Source organism: Ovis aries, chromosome 1, assembly GCF_016772045.2.
Source record: "Ovis aries strain OAR_USU_Benz2616 breed Rambouillet chromosome 1, ARS-UI_Ramb_v3.0, whole genome shotgun sequence".
Lineage (NCBI taxonomy): Eukaryota > Metazoa > Chordata > Mammalia > Artiodactyla > Bovidae > Ovis > Ovis aries.
This window is the reverse complement of record NC_056054.1, coordinates 119,234,943-119,260,516: the sequence shown is the minus strand read 5'-3', so window position 1 is coordinate 119,260,516 and position 25,574 is coordinate 119,234,943. Positions and strand designations below refer to the sequence as shown.

The window sequence follows — 25,574 nt, the reverse complement described above, 5'->3', positions numbered from 1 at the left end:
CAATTGGCCAGTTGCCACAGCTGCTTGTCATTTGCAAAAAAGAAAAGTGTTTGCCACTTTTCAGCGCCCAGGTTCCTCTTGGCTACTAAAACTTGCAGGGAGGGTGGTTAGTATTTCTCTTCTTTCCAAAATGACCTGATCATCTTAATTAGGGGTGAATAATGAAAGACTTTCTAGCCTTCTATTCTAGGACCTTGGCTTTCATTAAAAAGGGGGCCCTTAGCATCCAGATTTTGTTTTTGTAAAGTCCCATGTTTGAGTCTCACATGTGGATGGACTAGACTGGACTAGACTCCTTGTCTCCTGGTGCGTAGGGGCAGCAGTGTATGCCTTATTTCACTGGCGATGTAGCATTTGTGACACTTGCTCTCTGGCCTGGAACCATTCAAACCATCCTGCATTTGCCATAAATCTCATAGTTCAGACCGAAATATCAATACTTGGGCCCAATCTCATATGTACATGGGGATCTCTTAAAATCACTCTGGGGGCCTGGAGTCCCGAGGAGTAGACAGAGTTGCCAGTGCTGTCCTTATCTTCTGGGTAATGGCACAGTCCTCCCCATTCTGCTCTAGTAGGAAGACTTAGATGTGAAGGCCTGAGAAGGCTGGCCTGGCTTGATGCTCTGGCGCTACTAGATGCTCTAGAGCTGCTGTGAATGGGGTAGACAGTTCAGCCCCAAAGGTTAGGATCTTGCAACAGCTGTCTTGACTTAATATCTGGTCTGGGGTTTGCAAAAAGAACTGTGTGTAGTCACCTCTGCTGCTGCTGCTGCTGCTGCTGCTAAGTCGCTTCAGTCGTGTCCGACTCTGTGTGACCCCATAGACTAGTGCAATGTAAAACTGCTTTCTGGTTTATCATTTTTTATGTTTGTACATTAAAGGAGTGATACATGAAACAAACAAACAGCAAAAGAACTCGAGTTTGGGATCCCTGGTTCAGAGTTCTCTTTACTGCAGTGGAATAGGCGGCGCTTAGTTTGAAGCACTTCTGCACACAGGGTCGCCCGAGAAGAAGCAGAGGCCTCAGCTGGGGGTTTCTCAAGATGCCCAGAGTCTCTGTCCATCACTGTGTCAATGTTTCTGGGTCTGTGGAGCTAATTAGGGACCACTTGGGACTTGGTGCCCAACTCTGGGAATCGGGTTCTGGGCAACATATTATACCGTGCTGGAGGATAAGACCCAGTGTCCAAAGCTATTTTCCCTATTGCCTGCTTTCAGAGCCCCAAGTTCCCTCTCTTATATTAGGAAAAGATCTCATTAAGAAGCCAGTAGATCAGCAAAAATGGTTTCACAAATCAGCCTTTTGTTACCAGTTATGTACTGGCAAGACCATGATGAAGGAATAAGATGTGAGTGAGTTGTTTGGGGTTTTGTTCTGGATACCACTGATAAACTTTTGAAAAACAACATTTTGTTTTCTGATTATAAAAACAAATGTTTACTGTAGGATATCTATACAATTCAAAAGACATCTAAAGAAGAAAATGAAAATCACTTATAGAACCACCTCCCAGCAAGAGGTATTGTGAAATTTTTACCACATTTGTTTCTAATTTGTTGTCTATGCAAAAGCACATGTGCACACACACACACACACACTATATCAATTAGTATCATATCGAATATACAGGTTTTGTAACCTATCTATCCTCTTAATATATTGTGGATATTTTCATAAGTTAGTAAATACACATAAAATCAATATTGTCGGTGGCTCCAAGTGCCCCATTATATGGTTGTAATGGATGTCATGGAATGATGGTAATAGTGAGGTGTGTGCTATTGGCAAGGCTCTGGGCAGGAAGGGAGGCCCAGATGGGGGACCTGGGGTAGCAGGGAAGGCTGTGAATGAGAGCCCTGTCAGGAGGTTGGAGGATAAACAACCATACCAGCTTTTTTGCCTGGGAATCCCTGTGTGCAGGTGGGTGGGCTGGGTCTTTCTCTAAGGTGGGGGCTGGAAAAATGCTCAGGCAGCATCCATTTGCTGGATGGAGCTATTGGGGCCATTGGTCCAAGTTGGGGGAGTTTCATCTCTGTTGGGCACTACCCAGAGGCGTAGGACAAAGGCTCATGACCATCCAGCCATCAGACTCACTTCTCTGCTATGAAGACGTTGGGCCAGACCTCATCCACCTCATTCCAGGGAGCCTCTTGGCGGTCTTGGACCAAGGCCCGCTGGAGGTCCAGGATGCAGGGAGTGTTGTACAGGCTGGTGTCATCCATCTTCTCCCTGACGCGGTTGTACAGGTCCTCCACCAGCAACTGCTCGGCAGACTCCAGCATGCCTGGACACTCTGCCTCGACTCTGACCCCACGCGGCTTGAGCTCTAGGGGGAGAAGCAGCATTCTCATCAAAGAGAAAGAACACCATGACCCTCTCTGCTCCTTGGGAAAATCCACTCTTGGTCCGTTTTATGCCAGGGCTCTGTGTATGGGCTGAATCTGATCTGCCAGGAAGGACTTAACAGGGATCAGCAGTAGCATAGATGTACTGGGGTGGGAGAAGGGATGTCAGTTTCCCTCATTTCCTCCCATATTTCTATAGAACTGGCTGATAGTTTCTTAAACCACGGTCCTTAAGTAGCTAGTATATGTCCGATTTATACTTGTAAAACCCATAGTGAAACAAAATAGATGCTTAGATGCATTTACCAGATGAATACATGACATTCTTTAGTAACATAATTCATTCCATTAGTTTGACTCCATTATGTACAGAGGGCAAATAACTGGGAAAAGTAAAATTTTCAACAGTCACTTATGCTAGATCATGTTCTAATACACCTTTATTTTACTTATTTCATTTATTGTCTGAATGCATTACTTGGGCACAATCTCAAAAATGACAGAATGACCTCTGTTCATTTCCAAGGCAACCCATTCAATATCACAGTAATCCAAGTCTATGCCCCAACCAGTAATGCTGAAGAAGCTGAAGTTGAATGGTTCTATGAAGAGCTACAAGACCTTCTAGAACTAACACCCCAAAATGATGTCATCATATGGGACTGAAATGTAAAAGTAGGAAGTCAAGAGATACCTGGAGTAACAGGCAAATTTCACCTTGGAGTACAAAATGAAGCAGGGCAAAGGCTAACAGAGTTTTGCCAAGAGACTACACTGGTCATAGCAAACACTCTCTTCCAACAACACAAGAGAAGATTCTACATATGGACATTACCAGATGGTCAATACCAAAATCAGATTGATTATGTTCTTTGCAGCTGAAGATGGAAAAGCTCTATACAGTCAGCAAAAAAAAAGACTGGGAGCTGACTGTGGCTCAGATCATGAAATTCATGAACTGCTTATTGCCAAATTCAGATTTAAATTGAAGAAAGTAGGGAAAACCGCTAGGTCATTCAGGTATGACCTAAATCAAATCCCTTACAGTGGAAGTGACAAATAGACTCAAGGGATTCGATCTGATAGAGTGCCTGAAGAACTATGGATGGAGGTTTGTGACACTGTACATCCCCAGGAAAAAGAAATGCAAAAAAGGCAAAATGCTTGTCTAGGGAGCTATTTCTTTTCACAAATAGCTGTGAAAGAAGAGAAGCCAAAAGCAAAGGAGAAAAGGAAAGATATACCCATCTGAATGCAGAGTTCCAAAGAATAGCAAGGAGAGATAAGAAAGCCTTCCTCAGTGATCAGTGCACAGAAATAGAGGAAAACAATAGAATGGGAAAGACTAGAGATCTCTTCAAGAAAATTAGAGCTACCAAGGGAACATCTCGTGCAAAGATGGGCTCGATAAAGGACAGAAATGGTATGGACCTAACAGAAACAGAAGATATTAAGAAGAGGTGGCAAGAATATACAGAAGAATTGTACAAAAAAGATCTTCATGACCCAGATAACCATGATGGTGTGATCACTCACCTAGAGCCAGACATCCTGGAATTGGAAGTCAAGTGGGCATTAGAAAGCATCACTATGAACAAAACTAGTGGAGGTGATGGACTTCCAGTAGAGCTATTTCAAATCCTAAAAGATGATGCTGTGAAAGTGCTGTACTCAATATGCCAGCAAAATGGAAAACTCAGCAGTGGCCACAGGACTGGAAAAGATCCGTTTTCATTCCAGTCCCAAAGAAAGGCAATGCTAAGGAATGCCCATACTACCACACAATTGCACTCCTCTCCCATACTAGTAAAGTAAAGCTCAAAATTCTCCAAGCCAGGCTCCAGCAGTACATGAACTATGAATTTCCAGATGTTCAAGCTGGTTTTATAAAAGGCAGAGGAACCAGAGATCAAATTGCCAACATCCACTGGCTCATCAAAAAAGCAAGAGAGTTCCAGAAAAACAACTACTTCTGCTTTATTGACTACACTAAAGCCTTTGACTGTGTGGATCACAACAAACTGCGGAAAATTCTTAAAGAGATGGGAATACCAGACCACCTTACCTGACTCCTGAGAAATCTGTATGCAGGTCAAGAAGCAACAGTTAGAACTGGACATGGAACAACAGACTGGTTCCAAATTGGGAAAAGGAGTACGTCAAGGCTGTATATTGTCACCCTGCTTATTTAACTTATATGCAGAGTACATCATGCAAAATGCTGGATTGGATGAAGCACAAGTTGGAATCAACATTGCTGGGAGAAATATAAAAAATCTCAGATACACAGATGATACCACCCTAAAGGCAGAAAGTGAAGAGGAACTAAAAAGCCTCTTGATGAAAGTGAAAGAGGAGAGTGAAAAAGTTGGCTTAAAACTCAACATTCAGAAAACTAAAATCATGGCATCTGGTCCCATCACTTCATGGGAAATAGATGGGGAAACAGTGGAAACATGAGAGACTTTATTTTGGGGCTCCAAAATCACTGCAGATGGTGTCTGCAGCCATGAAATTAAAAGATGCTTGCTCCTTGGAAGAAAAGCTATGACCAACCTAGATAACATATTAAAAAGCAGAGCCATTACTTTGCCCACAAACTGCATATAGTCAGAGTTATGGTCTTTCCAGTAGTTATGTATGGATGTGAGAGTTGGACTATAAAGAAAGCTGATCATGGAGGAATCGATGCTTCTGAACTGTGGTGTTGGAGAAGACTCTTTGAGAGTCCCTTGGACTGCAAGGAGATCCAACCAGTCCATCCTAAAGGAGACCAGTCCTGGGTGTTCATTGGAAGGACTGATGCTGAAGCTGAAACTCCAGTACTTTGGCCATCTGATGCAAAGTACTGACCCATTGGAAAAGACCCTGATATTGGGAAAGATTGAAGACAGGAGGAGAAGGGACTGACAGAGGATGAGATGGTTGGATGGCATCACCAGCTCAATGGACATGAGTTTGAGCAAGCTCTGGGTGTTGGTGATGGACAGGGAAGCCTGGCATGCTGCAGTCCATGGGGTTGCAGAGTCAGACATGACTGAGCAACTGAACTGAACTGACTGCCTCTCTAGAGCATAGGCACCTGTGATCCTCAACCTCCCAGCTCTATGACAGGTGGGAAAACTTTGCAATGAGCCTTGATGCTAGTCACAAGATAGCATGCAGGATCTTTTTGACAACAGCCCAGAAAAGCTCAAATTTCAAATGAATTCCCTCTTGAGTGAAACTTTATCTTCTCCTTCCAATGTATTTTCTTCCAAATTATCAAATATAGAGGAAAATAAGATCTTTCATTTCTCTAAGAATGTATCAGTTCTGTTCAGTCACTCAGTCATGTCTGACTCTGTGACACCATGGACTGCAGCACCCAAGCCTCCTCGGTGCTGCAGTCCATGGGGTCCATCACCTGTCCATCACCAACTCCCAGAGTTTACTCATACTCATGTCCATTGAGTTAGTGATGCCATCCAATCATCTCATTCTCTGTCAGCCCCTTCTCCTGTCTTCAATCTTTCCCAGCATCAGGGTCTTTTCCAATGAGTCAGCTCTTTGCAGCAGTTCATCAAAGTATTGGCATTTCAGCTTCAGCGTCAGTCCTTCTAATGAATATTCAGGACTGATTTCCTTTAGGATGGACTGGTTGGATCTCCTTGCAGCCCTAAGGACTCTCGAGAGTCTTCTCCAACACCACAGTTCAAAAGCATCAATTCTTTAGCACTCAGCTTTCTTTATAGTCCAACTCTCACATCCATACATGACTATTGAAAAATCATAGCTTTGACTAGACAGAACTTTGTTGGCAAAGTAATGTCTCTGATTTTTAATATGCTGTTGAGGTTGATCATAACTTCTCCCAAGGAGTAAGTGTCTTAATTTCACAGCTGCAGTCACCATCTGCAGTGATTTTGGAGCTCAAAAATATAAAATCTGTCACTGTTTCCACATCTATTTGCCATGAACTGATGGGACCAGATGCTATGATCTTTGTTTTCTGAATGTTGAGTTTTAAGCCAATTTTTTCACTCTCCTCTTTCACTTTCATCAAGAGGCTCTTTAGTTCCTCTTCACTTTCTGCCATAATGGTGGTGTCATCTGCATATTGAGGTTATTGATATTTTCCCCGGCAATCTTGATTCCAGCTTGTGCTTCTTCCAGCCCAGTGTTTCTCATGATGTACTCTGCATAGAAGTTAAATAAGCAGGGTGACAATATACAGCCTTGATATACTCCTTTCCTGATTTGGAGCTGGTCTGTTGTTCCATGTCCAGTTCTAACTGTTGCTTTTTTGACCTGCATACAGATTTCTCAGGAGTCAGGTAAGGTGGTCTGGTATTCCCATCTCTTTAAGAATTTTCTGCAGTTTGTTGTGATCCACACAGTCAAAGGCTTTAGTGTAGTCAATAAAGCAGAAGTAGTTGTTTTTCTGGAACTCTCTTGCTTTTTTGATGAGCCAATGGATGTTGGCAATTTGATCTTTGGTTCCTCTGCCTTTTCTAAAACCAGCTTGAACATCTGGAAGTTGGCAATTCATGTACTGCTGGAGCCTGGCTTGGAGAATTTTGAGCTTTACTTTACTAGTATGGGAGAGGAGTGCAATTGTGTGGTAGTATGGGCATTCCTTAGCATTGCCTTTCTTTGGGATTGGAATGAAAACTGACCTTTTCCAGTCTTGTGGCCACTGCTGAGTTTTCCAAATTTGCTGGCATATTGAGTGTAGCACTCACAGCATCATCTTTTGGGATTTGAAATAGCTCTACTGGAAGTCCATCACCTCCACTAGTTTTGTTTGTAACGATGCTCCTAAGGCCCACTTGACTTCCAATTCCAGGATGTCTGGGTCTAGGTGAGTGATCACACCATTGTGATTATCTGGGTCATGAAGATCTTTTTGTACAGTTCTTCTGTGTATTCTTGCTACCTCTTCTTAATATCTTCTGTTTCTGTTAGGTCCATACCATTCTGTCCTTTATCGAGCCCATTTTTGCATGAAATGTTCCCTTGGTATCTCTAATTCTCTTGAAGAGCTCTCTAGTCTTTTCCATTCTATTGTTTTCCTCTATTTCTTTGCATTGATTACTGGGGAAGGCTTTCTTATGTCTCCTTGCTATTCTTTGGAACTCTGCATTCAGATGGGTATATCTTTCCTTTTCTCCTTTGCTTTCCCTTCTTTTCACAGCTATTTGTAAGGCCTCCTGAGACAGCCATTTTGCCTTTTTTGCATTTCTTTTTCTTGGAGGTGGTCTTGATCCCTGTCTCCTGTACAATGTCACGAACCTCTGTCCGTAGTTTATCAGGCACTCTGTCTATCAGATCTAGTCCCTTAAATCTGTTTCTCACTTCCACTGTATAATCGTTCGGGATTTGATTTAGGTCATACCTGAATGGTCTAGTTACCAAGGAGAAGGAAAAAGAAGGTAAGTAGGAAACGGGTGTCCTCCATGTTGGTCATAACCTCTTGCCAGCACCACCTCTTCTCCATGGGTGAAATGTGGGTGAAGAGTGCAGCCACATTTGGCAAATAGATGTGGCCTTGCTCTTCATGGAATGTGTAAACTGGGCTTGCTGCTCAAGTTCTGTTGATCCAGGAGATCTGAGTTCTGCTGAGGGCTGAGTGCTTCATTTCCCTAAAGCTTCCCTTTCCTGTCCTCCCTCATTTCTGCACCACCTGATGGGCCCCACATCCATTCACAGGTCTCAGCTCTAAATGTTCTTTGATCTCTGTTTCAAAAGCAGAAAGAAGGAAACCTCTGCAATCCCAGTGCTCTATTTTGTTTAAAAATAGATGAAGTGTTCCTATTTTCTCCACCACTTGGGCTCTCCTGGGGTCTTAAATGGCAAATGTGAAAGCCTCTCTCTTTCCTTACTTCTAAGTAGAAGTAAGATTTCTACTTAGATATTTTTACTGCACTGAGAAAAAGACTCCCCATTGCCTCATTAAAACATACAGCTAGGCCTTCCCTCAGCTATTTACATAGCAGGGTATTGTTTTGAGTTCTTTCCCCTCCTGTTTAAAACAAATGTCCCAGTCCCTTACCCACCGGGTACTTTCCCTAGGTTTCTAGTCCACACCTCAGCCATGTCAGTTCCTCCCGTTTATTTCTATTCCTGGAGGTGTCTTCAGAAGACAGTTAAGCCCAGACAATCCTCTGCACTCTCTCAGATGTGCGGCATATGCAGACTTTCCTGAAATGGGAAGGTTCTTCCACACCCATTTTTACCTCTCTAGTCATTACTGAGTAGAGCAATGTTTTGAAAGATCACTTGGTACATTTTCCTTTTTTCTGTAATTTATTCTTTGCTTCTTCTTCCACCACCCATCAGCCACTGAGACTACTGAAGCTTAGACTTAATGCCTAGATTGCAAAAAAAAATGCACTGCTCATTTTCAGGTCTCAGTATAAACACTGAATGTCCCTAGAACCCCATAGACCTGACAGTGAAGCTTTCAAAGAGAGCACATGGTTTTCTCACTGGCCCTAAAAGTGGACTCTTACTCACACATGAAGCCTGGAGACTGGAGCAGAAAGGGAAGCGCAGAGCACAGATGATGCAGGAGGGGCTGCTAGGGATATTCCTAACCACTCAGGAGGGACAAAGGACTTCCAGAGTTAGAGTGGTGCTGCGAGCAGTTTAGAAAGAACTAGGCTGGGGTTAAGACACCTTGGCCAGGGCTTCTCTGGAGGCTCAGTTGTACACAATCCTCCTGCCAGTGCAGGAGACATGGGTTCGACCCCTGGTCCGGGAAGATCCTATATGCTGAGGAGCAACTAAGCTCATGCGCTACAGCTATGAAGCCTGTGCTCCAGGGAACTGCAGCTTCTGAAGCCTGAGCACCCTAGAGCCTGTGCTCCGCAACAAGAGAAACCACTGCGGTGAGAAGCCCTCACACTGCAGCGAAGAGTCTCTACCGCTTGCCACAATGAGAGAAAAGCCGGGGCAGCAGCAAAGACCTAGCACAGCCAAAGATGAATAAATAAAAAATTGAAATGCACCTTGGCCTGACTGGGAGTGAGGTAATAGGAACCCTGCTGCTGCTAAGTCACTTCAGTCGTGTCCGACTCTCTGCGACCCCATAGACGGCAGCCTACCAGGCTCCCCCCGTCCCTGGGATTCTCCAGGCAAGAACACTGGAGTGGGTTGCCATTTTCTTCTCCAATGCGTGAAAGTGAAAAGTGAAAGTGAAGTCGCTCAGTCGTGTCCGACCCGTAGCGACCCCATAGACTGCAGCCCACCAGGCTCCTCCATCCATGGGATTTTCCAGGCAAGAGTACTGGAGTGGGTTGCCATTGCCTTCTCCAAGTAGCAACCCTAGGAAGGGCAATAAAGAAAACAGAAAAAAAGTAGCTATTTGAGAAGATGGAACCTCCTGGGATTCCCAGACCAACAAGCAACATCAGGTAAAGTATCTCATTCCTCACCAAGTGTACAGGAGATCCAGAGGTTCTCAGAGACCCAAAGGGTCTAGGGCCTAAGAAGACCTGGGGTTACATGGAAAAGGAGTAGTACGTTTGGTTCTCATCACTAGGGAAGTGATCCTGGCCACCAGCTGCGGATGTCAGATTAGGCTCAAGGTCAGGTGGGTGCTGTATCATTAATAGCATTGCCTTACCTCACTACCCCGATCAGAAGTGAGAGAGACACCAAAGGCAAAGGCATGAGAAGGGAGAGGGATGAAATTGTGAAAGATTATTGCCCAAATTTCCATCCAATCTGGATGAGTATCCTTGAATGAAATATTGTATGGATTCTGCTTTAAAATTTCCTGTATAAATATTAACATCTCTTTCCATTCCATCTTTTTTTTAAACCTCCTCCCCATTCATACTTCAGTGTGAAAACTGTCTTTAATCTCTGGTGGAAATGCAGGTTTAAATATAGACGTGCCCTTGAACAGAACTCTGTGGATGCTCCCAGCCATTTTGGGGGCTCTCGGGTCTGCATCTGTAGCATAACCAGGACCCCCGAGTTTAACTGAAAAACTGGATTAGAGGCCCTAGCGGCAGATTGGAGTTACCTCCCTGGCTGTTGACTAGAGAACTGTTCACCCTGAGACATAATAATTTCCACTCTGTTCTGTGAAGGTTGATGAGGAGGGGTTGGAGGAACTGCCTTCTTTGGACCTGCTCCTCTTAATGGGATGGGAATCATGTGAGAAACACATGGCACCTTCCAATGAGCCCCTTCTGAGGGTCTCCAGATGACCCGTGGACCCTCCCACCCGGCGTCTGATGGCATCACCTTCATTGATGATCTGTTTAGCTGCAACAGCCGAGGAGAGGTGAATGGGATCCATGAAAATGCTTTCTGTCTCTGCATCTGAGACCACTGAGTACCTGAAAGAAGAGGATATCATGTGAGATGACTTAGGAGAGTATCTGAATGGAAGGCCATCTTTTTAGACAAGAAACCTAGATCCAGTTATAGCCATGAGTGGCAGACAATGAGCGGTAAAGGGGTTAAGAATGCAGAGCACTGGGTATGCTACGGCTTAGCCACCTACTTATTTTTAGACCGGAATTGATGCCTTGATATTTGATGAAGTGGTAGTCTGGGTTGTGGAGGGAAGAGACTGGGGAGAACTGAGTCTAATGTGTGCTTTCTCTGTGTGTTCCTACCCTCGGACGTACTGCTGCTCCTTTCTTCTTTTCCTGTCCCTGCTTCTCTGTTACCATTACTATCGGATGTCCCTACCTGTGCTTCCACCAGGGTTCTGCTAGATTGTTGGGCTGGGTAGGCTGCCAGCACTCCCTCCATGCACCGTATCTTCTGCCTGCTTAAAGGGCATGGGCTGATGAAGAAGGGCTGGCACAGCACCAAGGGAAGTGTGAAGACGTGATAAACTGCACAGTCCTGATTCTGAATACAAGAAGTCCAGGCTCATCCTAAGTCCAGGGAAGCAATGGAGTCACTTAGGTAAACGTTAGTTCTCTGGAAAGAATTTAGCAGAGGTGTCCAAAGGGATCTTTGAGGAATATGGTGAATCAAGGGAAGAAACAAGGCTTAGGACCATATAGTAGTGGGTCCCTGGAGAAGATGACAACCCACTCCAGTATTCTTGGCCAGAAAATCCCATGGACAGAGGAGCCTGGTGGGCAACAGTCCATGGGGTCACACATACATGTGGTGGGTTCCCTCCTCCCTGATGGGTTCTTCTCTTTCCAGGTGTCATGGTGAGCTTTGGGACTTTTTCACTTAGTTTTCCCTTTCCTTTATATCTACAGAGGATTTTTTTTAAAGAGAGAAGGCTTAATGGATACCATTTTCCCACAAAAATTCCATCATGCCTCATTTGTTTTATAGTCAAACCCTCCCTATACCTCTTCCCCTAGCAATTCCAATCTGTTTTCTGTCCCTAAGTGTGGCCTTTTTCAGAAGATAAAGTAGTCTTTTTGATACGGTTTATTTCACTTAGCAAAATGAATAGGAGTCATCTAATCTATTGCAATAATAGAATAATAATAATAATAGAGTCAATAATTTGTTCCTTCTTATTGATGAATAATATTTCCTTTCTTAGGCACTGCAGGCTATTGCAGCCATCACTGTCACATGCCTGAGTGAAGACTGTGTATTCCATTGGAAAGTACGATACACTTACTGCTGATGTGGTGATACTTTGGATTCTGGTTTTCTACCTCAATCTGCCTGCTACTATTTACTTTTCAGAATCCTCAAACAGTTGCTGTATCCTTCTGTCCAGGTTTTATAAGGGAAATCCATGGGAGAGTCTGGGTGGAGGGTGTATTTGCCATCTTTTCCAGAACTGGAAACTTGTACTTTATCTTTTTGATTTTAAAAGTCTCAAGTCAATATGTTTCCTGACCCTTATCAGTTCAGTTCAGTTCAGTCGCTCAGTCGTGTCCAACTCTTTGCGACCCCATGGATCGCAGCACACCAGGCCTCCCTGTCCATCACCAACTCACGAAGTTCACTCAGACTCATGACTATTGAGTCAGTGATGCTATCCAGCCATCTCATCCTCGGTCGAACCCTTCTCCTCCTGCCCCCAATCCCTCCAAGCATCAGAGTCTTTTCCAATGAGTCAACTCTTCACATGAGGTGGCCAAAGTACTGGAGTTTCAGCTTAGCATCATTCCCTCCAAAGAAATCCCAGGGCTGATCTTCAGAATGGACTGGTTGGATCTCCTTGCAGTCCAAGGGACTCTCAAGAGTCTTCTCCAACACCACAGTTCAAAAGCATCAATTCTTCGGTGCTCAGCCTTCTTCACAGTCCAACTCTCACATCCATACATGACCGCTGGGAAAACCATAGCCTTGACTAGACGGACCTTTGTTGGCAAAGTAATATCTCTGCTATTCAGTATGCTATCTAGGTTGGTCATAACTTTTCTTCCAAGCAGTAAGTGTCTTTTAATTTCATGGCTGCAGTCGCCATCTGCAATGATTTTAGAGCCTAAAAAATAAAGTCTGACACTGTTTCCACTGTTCCCCCATCTATTTCCCATGAAGTGATGGGACCAGATGCCATGATCTTCGTTTTCTGAATGTTGAGCTTTAAGCCAACTTTTTCACTCTCCACTTTCACTTTCTTCAAGAGGCTTTTTGGTTCCTCTTCACTTTCTGCCATAAGGGTGGTGTCATCTGCATATCTGAGGTTATTGATATTTTTCCCGGCAATCTTGATTCCAGCTTGTGCTTCTTCCAGGCCAGCGTCTCTCATGATGTACTCTGCATAGAAGTTAAATAAGCAGGGTGACAATATACAGCCTTGACGTACTCCTTTTCCTAGTTGGAACCAGTCTGTTGTTCCATGTCCAGTTCTAACTGTTGCTTCCTGACCTGCATACAAATTTCTCAAGAGGCAGGTCAGGTGGTCTGTATTCCCATCTCTTTGAGAATTTCCCACAGTTTCTTGTGATCCACACAGTCAAAGGCTTTGGCATAGTTTAACCTAATTTCTCTCTGTGGAAACCAATAGGGTCTTTTTTACTTTGCAATGTTTAGAAATTTCCTGATGATGTTCCTTTTTTGGTATTAGTTCTAGAAGGTCTTGTAGGCGATATCCTTTTCATCATAGGGGACTGAAATGCAAAAGTAGGAAGTCAAGAGATACCTGGAGTAACAGACAAATTTTACCTTGGAGTACAAAATGAAGCAGGGCAAAGGCTAACAGAGTTTTGCCAAGAGAACACACTGGTCATAGCAAACACTCTCTTCCAACAACAGAAGAGAAGACTCTACACATGGATATTATCAGATGGTCAATATCAAAATCAGATTGATTTTGTTCTTTGCAGCCAAAGATGGAAAAGCTCTATACAATTAGCAAAAACAAGGCCAGGAGCTGACTGTGGCTCAGATCATGAACTACTTATTGCCAAACACAAACTTAAATTGAAGAAAGTAGGGAAAATCACAAGCCCATTCAGGTATGACTTAAATCAAATCCCTTACAATTTTGCAGTGGAAGTGACAAATAGACTCAGGGGATTAGATCTGATAGAGTTTCTGAAGAACTATGGATGGAGGTTTATAACATTGTAAGGAGGCAGTGATCAAAATCATCCCCAAGAAAAACAAATGCAAAAAGCAAAATGCGGTGTAAGGAGTCATTACAAGTAGCTGAGAAAAGAAGAGAAGTGAAAGGAAAAGTAAAGATAAACCCATCTGAATGCAGTTTCAAAGAATAGCAAGGAAATAAGAAAGCCTTCCTTAGTGAAAAATGAAATTGAAATTTGCTCAGTTGTGTCTGACTCTTTGTGACCCCATGGGATTTTCCAGGCCAGAATACTGCAGTGAGTAGCCGTTTGCTTCTTCAGGGGATCTTCCCAACCTAGGGATCAAACCCAGATCTCCTGCATCGCAGGGTGATTTTTTTACCATCTGAGCTACCAGGAAGGCCCCTTCCTAAGTGATCCGTGCAAAGACATAGGGGAAAACAACAGAGTGGGAAAACCTAGAGATCTCTTCAAGAAAATTAAAGATACCAAGGGAACATGTCATACAAAGATGGGCACAATAAAGGAGAGAAATGATATGGTCCTAACAGAAGTGGAAGATATTAAGAAGAGGTGGCAAGAATACACAGAAGAACTGTACAAAAAAGACTTTCATGACCCAGATAACCACGATGGTGTGATCACTCACCTAGAGCCAAATATCCTGGAGTGTAAAGTCAACTGGACCTTAGGCAGCATCACTGAGAACAAAGCTAGCAGAGGTGATGGAATTCCAGCTGTCCTATTTCAAATCCTAAAAGATGATGCTGTTAAAATGCTGTACTCAATGTGCCAGAAAATTTGGAAAACTCAGCAGTGGCCACAGGACTGGAAAAGGTCAGTTTTCATTCCAATCCCAAAGAAAGGCAACGCCAAAGAATGTTTAAACTGCTGCACAATGGCACACATCTCACACACTAGCAAAGTAATGCTCAAAATTCTCCAAGCTAGGCTTCAATAGTACGTGAACTGAGAACTTCAAGCTGGAGTTAGAAAAGGCAGAAGTACCAGAGATCAAATTGCCAATAACTGTTGGATGATAGAAAAAGCAAGAGAGTTCCGGAAAAACATCTACTTCTGCTACATTGACTACACTAAAGCCTTTGACTGTGTGAATCACAACAAACTGTGGAAAATTTTTCAAGAGATAGGAATACCAGACCACCTTACTGGCCTTCTGAGAAACCTGTGTCCTGGTCAGGAGCCAATAGTTAGAACCAGACCTGGAACAAAAGATTCATAATTGGGAAAGGAGGATGTCAAAGCTGTATATTGTCACTCATCTTATTTAACTTATATACAGAGTACATCATGCAAAATGCTCGGCTAGATGAAGCACAAGCTGGAATCAAGATTGCAGGGAGAAATATCAATAACCTCAGATATGCAGACGACACCACCCTTATGACAGAAAGCGAAGAGGAACTAAAGAGACTCTTGATGAAAGTGAAAGAGGAGAGTCAAAAAGTTGGCTTAAAAGTCAACATTCAAAAAATTAAGATCACGGCATCTAGTCCCATCACTTCATGGCAAATAGATGGAGAAACAATGAAAATAGTGCCAGATTTTATTTTCTTGGGCTCCAAGATCACTTCAGATGGAGATCTCAGCCATGAAATTAAAAGATGCTTGCTCCTTGGAAGAAGACTTGTGACAAACCTAGACAGCATATTCAAAAGCAGAGATATTACTTTGCCAACAAAGGTCCATGTAGTCAAAGCTATGGTTTTTCTAGTAGTCATGTACGGATGTGAGAGTTGGACTATAAAGATGGTTGAGCACCAAAGAATTGATGCTTTTGAACTGTGGTGTTGGAGAAGACTCTTTAGAGCCCCTTGGACTGCAAGGAGATCAAACCAGTCAATCCTAAAGGAAATCAGTCCTAAATATTCATTGGAAGGATTGATGCTGAAGCTGAAGCTCCAACACTTTGACCACTTGATGTGAAGAGCTGATTCACTGGAAAAGACCCTGATGCTGGGAAAGATTGAGGGCAGGAGGAAAAGGAGCCGACAGAGGATGGGATGGTTGGATGGTATCACCAACTCAATGGACATGAGTTTGAGTAAGCTTGGGGAGTTGGTGATGACAGGGAAGCCTGGCGTGCTGCAGTCCATGAGGTCATGAAGAGTCAGACAGGACTGAGTGAACAACAACAAAATTATATTCCTTGGTCAATGTTAATCCAATGTATTGGGTATCTTGATACCATTTTGAGTGCCTTTTACGAATTTGTAATAATCCTGACAAAATAGGTTTTATTTTTCATGCTTTAAGGTGAGGAAATTGTGGCATAGAGAGGTTAAAAAAATTGCCCTGAACAGTAAATAAGTGAAATAGTTAAGTTTCAAACATTGAACAGTCCTGCTCTGAGTCTAGTCTTCTATCCATTGCAATGCATGGATACTATTTTGATTGGAAAGGGGAGGTGAATTGGCTGGTGGAGAAACCCCAGCTGGATCCCCAGGCCCAACAGAGACTTTGACACAGAAAATACTTAAAGAATACTTATTGAAAACATGGATGGATGGTTGCACGGATTTGGTTGAGTTGAGCTGAGTCCAGCTGAACTGAACGGAGCTAAGTTGTGCTAAATTTAACTGAATTGATTAGCAGAACAATTCCCTTGTAGTAGACACCCACATTGGATTTCCCACTTGGGAGAATGATGTGGTCAGAACCAGCAAAGATATGAAGAAAGAAATGTCTTTGACAGAAGAAAGGAGTAGCTAATGTCTCTACCCAGGATGTGTCTAAATCTGTCCATGCAGGTCAGCACAATGTGGCATCTTCATTGGTAGTTCCTGAGGGATTTCCAAGAGCATCTGTGATAGATTATTCCAAAGTATAAGTTGTGACCAGAAGATGCCTTTCAAATAAGCATAACTGGGGAGTGAGTGTGAATATTAAGAGTGAGATTTGTGAGATACTGATATTATCCTGGATGCCAGAACTAGAGAGGCTTTTTGAGAACTCATTGCTTTGTAAAGATAATAAACAGTAGGACACCCGGCGGGAGTGTACACCAGCCGTAAATGTACAGACATGCTGTTACTCAGTTGCTGAGTCATGTCTGACTCTTTACGACCCCATGAACTGTAGCACACAGGCCTCCCTGTTCTTCTTTATCTCCCAGAGTTGGCTCAGACTCATGTCCATTGAGTCAATGATGCCATCCACCCCTCTCATTTTCTGTCACCCCCTTCTCCTCGCGCCTTCAATCCTTCCCAGCATCTTTTCCAATGAGTCAGTTCTTCGCATCAGATGGCCAAAGTATTGGAGCTTCACCATCAGTCCTTCCAATGAATACTCAGGGCTGATTTCCTTTACAATTGACTGGTTTGATCTCCTTGCTGTTCAAGGGATTCTCAGGAGTTCTCCAGCACCACAGTTCAAAAGCATCAATTCTTTGGCACTCTGCCTTCCTTATGGTCCAGCTCTCACATCCATACATGACTACTGGAAAAGCCATAGCTTTGACTATATGGACCGTTGTCATACAGATTAAGCAGTCATATTTAACCTGGTACCTCAAACAAACATGGAAGGTGTGTGACCAGGCAGGTTTTGATGACTGCATGGATGGTGAGTGGACAGATGGGTAGATGGATGAACACAGGGGTGACTGGATGAACAGACAGAATTCTAGGCACCAGGCAGGGTGTCCACATACCACCTTGGTGATCAAACTTGATAGTCTCCAAAGGCCTGCAGTCTCTGGTCTCTTTCTACTCTCCAGCCTCAGCTTGTGCTGGCTTCCCTTGGGCTCACTTCTTTCCAGTACACTGATTTTCTAGGCTTTCCATCCTCACCAATTTTCCTTTCACTCAGGCATTTTGCCAAAGCCAATTTCCACTGCCTGGATAATCAGTCCTCCCCCTCCTCACTGATCTTTCAGATCTTAGTTTAATCATCATTTCATTAGGGAAGTTTTCCCTGTTTCCCACCTCTCATTGCACCATACACCTTTTCTTTGTGGCACTTCTATCAATGTAACTTTACATTTATTTACAAAATAATTTGATAAATTCTGTTTCCTATAAAAGACCATACCCTCTGTGAGGCAGAGACCACACCTTCTTTATTAGACTCATTAAACCACATCTGTGGCAAAATAGTCTTAGTGCTGTTAGAGTATTTTGTGAATTGTTAGGTTCCCAGAATCTAGTTTAATATCTGCTTAATAGATATTTTCTGCTTCACTGACTGACTAAATTTGTCCTCAGGGAAGTACCATATTTAAGGGAATGTGGCAGGTACGATAGTTAGAACACAATGGTATTTATCAAGTATTGGCTACTGGCTCGTCATTTTACTGGGATGCAAACCCAGTATCAAACCCAGGAGAAAATCCAGAGTGCTGGCTATCTTGTGTCCATGCTCATTCTCAGCTCTTCTGAGGTCAAGATGTGTGCATCTTGGAGGCCTATACTGGCAGTTAGAAATTATTTTCTTATGGTGGCCTCAGATCTGTGACATCCCTCACACAGAGGTAGTCTTTGTCCCCCTCCCTTGAATCTTGGTGGTTTCTGTGACTGTTCTCACATAGAATATGGTGGAAGTAACACTACAATGTCTGAATCTGAACCTTAAGGGTAGCTCCTGGCTCTTGGTGTTCTCTCTTCAGAAGTCCTGAGCTTCCATATTAGAAGTCAGATGACCTCAACCACCCCAAAGGCACCAAGCTGGAAAACCTATTGACCAACACTCTCAGCCAAGCTCCTAGCCAACATTCAGCCATGTGGGTGAGCCTTTTAGAGGAACATCCTTCACCTCTTGGGCCACTCCAGCTGACACCATGAAACACAGAGAAGCTGCCCCATCCTGTCCCAATCCCTACCCACAGAAAGAAGACAAAGAAAAAAAATTATTGTCTTAAGTCATAACATTTTGGGGCAATCTGTGAGGCTGCAGGAGATGACAGCAACAACACTATTTCAAGGACTAAGTAAGTAGTGAATTTTGAGCAAGTGCCAAGGCATTCTTCTCCCTGATAGTAATACAGAACCTAGTAAATATCAGTGGCTGACCTCAATTTGTTGCAGTTGGGAGGCAACAATAAAATAACACCAATATGAAAGTAAGCCCTAACACTGTTCCAGACCCTGGTGATATTTTGGGCCCAGGATTCAGGGCAGTCTCAGTTTTTTTAAAAAATTGGAATATAATTGCTTTACAATGTTTGTTTCTGCTACAACAAAGTGAATTAGCTATATGTGTATGAATTGGCTCTCTATATCCCTTCCTTCCTCAGCCCCCTCCCACCCCACCCCCATCCCAGCTCTCTGGGTCATCACAGAGCCGAGCTTCCTGTGCTACACTGCAGCTTCCCACCAGCTATCTGTTTTACACATAATTGCTTGTGTGCATCTTGTCCCAGGCTCCCTTCCCTGTGTGTGTCCACGTCTGTTCTCCACATCTGCATCTAAATTCCTGCCCCGCAAATGGGTTCATCTGGAGCTGGAGGAATCAGGCTCCTTGACTTCAAACTATAATATAAAGCTACAGTCATCAAGACAGTATGGCCCTGGCACCAAAACAGAAATGCAGAGCAATGGAACAGGACAGATAGCCCAGAGATAAACCCATGCACCCATGGCCATCTTATCTTTGACAAAGGAGGCAAGAATATACAGTGGGGAAAAGACAGCCTCTTCAATAAATCATGCTGGGAAAACTGGACAGCTACAGGTAACGGAATGAAATTAGAACACTTCCTAACACCATACATAAAAATAAACTCAAAATGGATTAAAGACCTACATTTTAGACCAGAAACTATAAAACTCTTAAAGGAAAACATGGGCAGAACACTGTATGACATAAATCACAGCAAGATCCTTTTTGCCCCACCTCCTAGAGTAATAAAAATAAAAACAGAAATAAACAAATGGGACCTAAAGAAACTTAAAAGCTTTTGCATAGCAAAGGAAACCATAAGCAAGGTTAAAAAATACCCCTCAGAATGGGAGAAAATATTTGCAAAAGAGGCAACAAAGGATTAATCTCCAAAATATATAAGCAGTCTCAGTTTTAACATATCAACATTTCATAAAACTAGATTCAGAGTCTTACATTTTATATAAATTTGAGTCACATTTCCATTTCAATGATATTTATTAGGGGAGTTTTACTTTTTTATTTATTAATGCATAAAGTGCATGCAGACTCAGTTGTGCTGACTCTTTGCGACCCCACAGACTATATTTCGCCAGACTCCTCTGTCCATGGGACTTCCCAGGCAAGAATATTGGAGTGGGTTGCCGTTTCCTTTTCTAGGGGCTCTTCTCGACCCAGGGACTGAACCCGTGTCTCCTGCACTGCAGGCGGATTCTTTACCATTGAGCTACCAGGAAAGCCCTTATTTATTAATTGTTAATAAAATAATTATCTTGTTTCTTAAGGGTCAGTATTATTTTATTATTATTTTTTTAGACTTGAATGTTATAGGTCTTTTATTATTATTGTAACCTGCTCTAAGGGTCAGTATGATTTTAAAATGAGATTTGAATTGATGAGGGGGATCAAATCAAAACCTTGAAAGGGTAATTAGCCAAGAATTCTCATGTTACTGTGGGGATGATAAGGACTTCCTCCTAGCATGGCTCCTCATTCTCCCAGAGATCCGTTTTCTTTGTTCCTCTGCAGGTCTCCAGGGCTCTGCATTCAGGGAGGTGGCAGGCACACACTGAAAAGAAATACAGGAGAAGCCCTCACCTGTCAGGTGTGCAGAAAGACCCGAGTCAGGAGCTCAGCAGGTGGTGTCCCCTGGGATCCCCACAGGGTACTCCTTCTGCGAGCCTTTGATCCTGGCATTTTCCCTAAATAATGTTGACTTCAGAGTGCGTGGATTTGATTTCACATGACAAATACCAGGAACCCTAAATATACTTAAACTCTGAGGCTGTACATTTGATAGGGGAATATTTGAAATTAAAATCTGAAAATAGAAATGGTTCTTCGTTCTTGTTGGTGGTAAAGACTGAACTCCAGCTCATGAGTCAGTGAATCTGAGAGATCACATTTGAAGACGACCCAGTACACTTTTGAGAAGCTGGAGGTTTTATGATTGAGAAAAGAGGGAAGTTATGCTCAGATGCCCCTCCCCAACCCCACAATGCATCTGTTTTGACTGCTGATGCAAAAATTTAAGCCGCAGTAAACTCAGCTCAGCATCCTCCAGTGTTAAGGAAGGATGCAATTCCAAGTGCTTTTATGAGCTAACCTGTTATGAGAGGAGGAGATGTAAACCTAATAGTCCTAAGACTATTTGGTGGAGACACAGTTTATTGAGTCTAATAAAGAAGGTTTGGGGGTAGGACTTGAAATGACCTGAATGGAGAACAAGTGTCCCAGCGGCATTGTGAAGCTGCCCTTATTTTCTACTGAGAAGCAGGACTGCAGAGAAATAAAGGAGGGAGGAGGCCGAGATCTGGACAAGTGGCCCTGTTTATATTTGCAAGGTCAGTGAGACAGCGGCTCTAGAGGTTTTGATTTATGACCGTGTCTGTACCTCCACCCGCATGCCTGAGATGGAGTGTGATGACACACTGTGATTGGAAAGCAGCAAGGCTGGCTGTTCAAAGAGGCTGGCAGGGAAGCAGAGGCTCTAGGATCAATATACACCTCATCATAGGATCAGGAAGCAGCAGCTAAAAAGCCTTGAAGGTGAACTGAAGATAAATAATAAAGCAGAGTTTGATGGACTTCCTAACCAAGAGCAGAGGTGGGGGCAGCTTTCTTTAAATCTGTGTTTTTCAAAATTGCAGACTGTGACCTATTAGTGTATCATAGAATCAATGGGTCGCACCTAGCATCTGGAAAAGAAAAGAAAAAAAATAGAATAGAGAATGGTACCATCCATTTTAAAGATAAATACAATTTTTGAAAACTTTTTAAAATTTATACAAACCTATATGCATATGCTGTGAGTAAATGGTATGTCCCACTGTAGATTACAGTTGGCAAAGTTTGTAAGCCAGTTCTTTAAATCAGTTGCCAGGTTGTCAAGACCCAAAATGGAGTGGAATTGGGATCCTTCAACCCAGACCCCCTGACAGCTGGTCACTTCCTTTCAGTGAGTACCTTGGAAATGAAATGGAGGCAGAGGCCCAGGAGGGGGTATCTTCCTTGATTTGGCTTTTGCAAAAAAGGAACAGATTTCTGAGCTTCAGTGAAAGTGACCATACAGGCAAAGTTCAGGCTCCAAGGAAGAAGAGAAATCACTAAAGCAAACCTATTTTTAGCAAGCTGCTTCTAGCAAGCTTTGTGAAAGAGGCATGGCAGAAAAAATTTCATGGGAAAAGATATATAAAAGAGCAAGGGTGTATGCTAAGTCGCTTCAGTCGTGTCCAACTCTGTGCGACCCCATAGACGGAAGCCCACCAGGCTCCCCCGTCCCTGGGATTCTTCAGGCAAGAACACTGGAGTGGGTTGCCATTTCCTTCTCCAATGCATGAAAGTGAAAAGTGAAAGGGAAGTCACTCAGTTGTATCTGACTCTTAGCGACCCCATGGACTGCAGCCTACCAGGCTCCGCCGTCCATGGGATTTTCCAGGCAAGAGTACTGGAGTGGGGTGCCATTGCTTTCTCTGGCAAGGGTGTATGGGAGGAGCCATTTCCCAAGGACGCATGACGAGGACACACAGACCTGACATGCCATGACCCCGTCTCTTGTCCCACCCCCACCCCCAGGCATGCAGACCTCAAGGTAAGAGAGGCAAGCAAAGCACAGCTCTGGATCTTTGCTGAAAGTGAAGGGGAAAATGCCACCAAGAGAGGCAGCCTGACCAGATCAGTGAGAAGTTCTAAAACACTGCAAAGGCTTGAAAAATCAGACTGAAGTCAGAGCAAGAAATGGATTTTTGACTTGGAAAAAAATTAAGGAAAGCAGAAAAACATTATTCAAATTAGAATAATAAAAGGATAAAGAAGTCTGATCTTTTATTTGGAAAGGAAGATAAAACTGGTCATAGCTGAGGAGGAAGAGAAGCAGATGTAGGCTCCTGACCCCCTGTGTGGGCAGGCTTGGCAGGCAGCAGCCTCCTGTGACTGCGGGGAGGGCCTGTCTGGAGGTGACACACAGCAGCTAGGTTTGAATTTAAGGTGTTTGAAGTCAGGGTCTAACTCAGGCCAAAATAGAAGACTTGACACCTCTCTCTACTGTCTACACCCCTTTCTCAGGTTCTTTACTCACCCAGAGATGAGATTTGCAGATGAGGCTGGGAATGTTAAGACTCCCTGCTGGGACAGCAATCACCCCTCATCCCTGAATGAACTCTGCCCTGTTGGCTGTGCCTGTTTGCAGCACTAGGGGGACTTTTGCAAATCTCTCTCCTGGTTCCACAGAAAAGAGTACAGTTGTATCACCCCGGGGCTGGATCTAAAGTTTCAATGGGTTGAATGATGGCTCCACCAAAGATATATCTCCCAGAACCTGCGAATGCAAGCCATTTTGGAAAAAAAGATTGTTGCAGATTAGTTAAGTCAAAAACTTTGAGAAGAGACTATCATGGATTCAGTTCAGTTTGTGTCCTACTCTTTGTGATCCCATGGACTGCAACACTCCAGGCTCCCCTGTCATCTCCAACTCCTGGAGCTTACTCAAACTCAAACTTTAAGTTGGTAATGCCATCCAACCATCCCAACCTCTGTCATCCCCTTCTCCTCCTGCCTTTAATCTTTCCCAGCATCAGGGTCATTTCAAATAAGTCAGTTCTATCAGGGGCATCAGTCCTTCCAATGTATATTCAAGACTGATCTCCTTTAGGATGGACTGGTTGGATCTCCTTGCAGTCCAAGGGACTCTCAAGAGTCTTCTTCAACACCACAGTTCAAAAGCATCAGTTCTTCGGCGCTCAGCTTTCTTTAGAGTCCAAGTTTCCCATCCATACATGACTACTGGAAAAACCATAGCTTTGACTAGACAGAGCTTAAAGTAATGTCTGTGCTTTTTAATATGCCATTTAGCCTGGCAAATCCCATGGGTGGAGGAACCTGGTGGGCTGCTATCCATGGGGTCGCTAGGAGTCGGACACAACTGAGCAACTTCACTTTCACTTTTCACTTTCTTGCATTGGAGAAGGAAATGGCAACCCACTCCAGTGTTCTTGCCTGGAGAATCTCAGGGATGGGGGAGCCTGGTAGGCTGCCGTCTATGGGGTCGCACAGAGTCGGACACGACTGAAGCTACTTAGTAGCAGCAGCAGGTTGATCATAGTTTTTCTTCCAAGGAGCAAGCATCTTTCAATTTCATGGTTGTAGTCACCATCTGCAGTGATTTTGGAGGCCCCCAAAATAAGGTGTCTCATTGTTTCTACTCTTTCCCAACTATTTGCCATGAAGTGATGGGACCTGATACCATGATCTTAGTTTTCTGAATGTTGAGTTTTAGGCTAACTTTTTTACTCTCCTCTTTCACTTTCATCAAGAAGCTTTTTAGTTCCTCTTCACTTTCTCCCTTAAGGGTGGTATCATCTGCGTATCTGAGGTTATTGATATTTCTCCTGGCAATCTTTATTCCAGCTTGTGTTTCATCCAGCCCAGCATTTTGCCTGATGTACTCGGCATACAAGTTAAATAGGCAGGGTGACAATATACAACCTTGATGTACTCCTTTCCTGATTTGGAGCCAGTCTGTTGTTCCATGTCCAGTTCTAACTGTTGCTTCTTGACCTGCATACAGATTTCTCAGGAATCAAGTAAGGTGGTCTGGTATTCCCATCTCTAAGAATTTTCTGCTGTTTGTTGTGATCCATACAGTCAAAGGTTTTAGTGTAGTCAATGAAATAGAAGTAGTTTTTTTTCTGGAACTCTCTTGCTTTTTCAGTGATCCAACGGATGTTGGCAATTTGATCTCTGGTTCCTCTGCCTTTTCTAAAACCAGCTTGAACATCTGGAAGTCCACGGTTCATGTACTGTTGGAAGTCTGGCTTGGAGAATTTTAAGCATTACTTTATTAGCGTGTGAGATGAGTGCAATTGTGTGGTATTTTGAGCATTCTTTGGCATTGCCTTTCTTTGGGATTGAAATGAAAACTGAACTTTCCCAGTCCTGTGGCCACTGCTGGGTTTTCTAAATTTGCTGGCATATTGAGTGCAGCACTTTCACAGCATCATCTTTTAGGATTTGAAATAGCTCAACTGGAATTCCATCACCTCCACTAGCTTTGTTCATAGTGGTGCTTGCTAAGGCCCACTTGACTTCACATTCCAGGATGTCTGGCTCTAGGTGAGTGATCACACCACCGTGCATACCTGGGTCATGAAGGTCTTTTTTTTTTGTACAGTTCTTCTGTGTATTTTTGCCACCTTTACTGAATATCTTTTCCTTCTGTTAGGTCCATACCATTTCTGTCCTTTATTGTACCCATTTTTTTCATGAAATGTTCCCTTGGTATCTCCAATTTTATTGGAGAGATCTCTAGTCTTTCCCATTCTGTTGTTTTCCTCTATTTCTTTGCACTGATCACTGAGGAAGGCTTTCTTATCTCTCCTTGCTAATCTTTGGAGCTCTGCATTCAGATGGGTATATCTTTCCTTTTCTCCTTTGCCTTTAGCTTCTCTTCTTTACTCAGCTACTTGTAAGACCTCCTCAGACAACCAGTTTGCCTTTTTGCATTTCTTTTCCATGGGGATGGTCTTGATCCCTGTCTCCTGTACAGTGTCACAAACCTCCATCCATAGTTTTTCAGGCACTCTATCAGATATAATCCCTTGAATCTGTTTGTCACTTCCACTGTATAATCGTAAGGGATTTGATTTAAGTC

The 25,574-nt window shown here is 43.3% G+C and overlaps 1 protein-coding gene across 1 annotated transcript in view; it reads right to left on the bottom strand.

Annotated features, from left to right (window-relative positions):
* The window catches only part of STYXL2 (serine/threonine/tyrosine interacting like 2), a 67,647-nt gene that overhangs the window by 32,274 nt on the left and 9,799 nt on the right, over positions 1-25,574 (bottom strand). Inside the window, exons 3-4 of the mRNA XM_027977801.3 lie at positions 10,587-10,681; positions 2,098-2,329 (exon numbers count right to left, since the gene is read on the bottom strand). Of these exons, the coding sequence (XP_027833602.2) occupies positions 2,098-2,329; positions 10,587-10,681 (327 nt within the window). The remainder of the gene's footprint in view (positions 1-2,097; positions 2,330-10,586; positions 10,682-25,574) is intronic.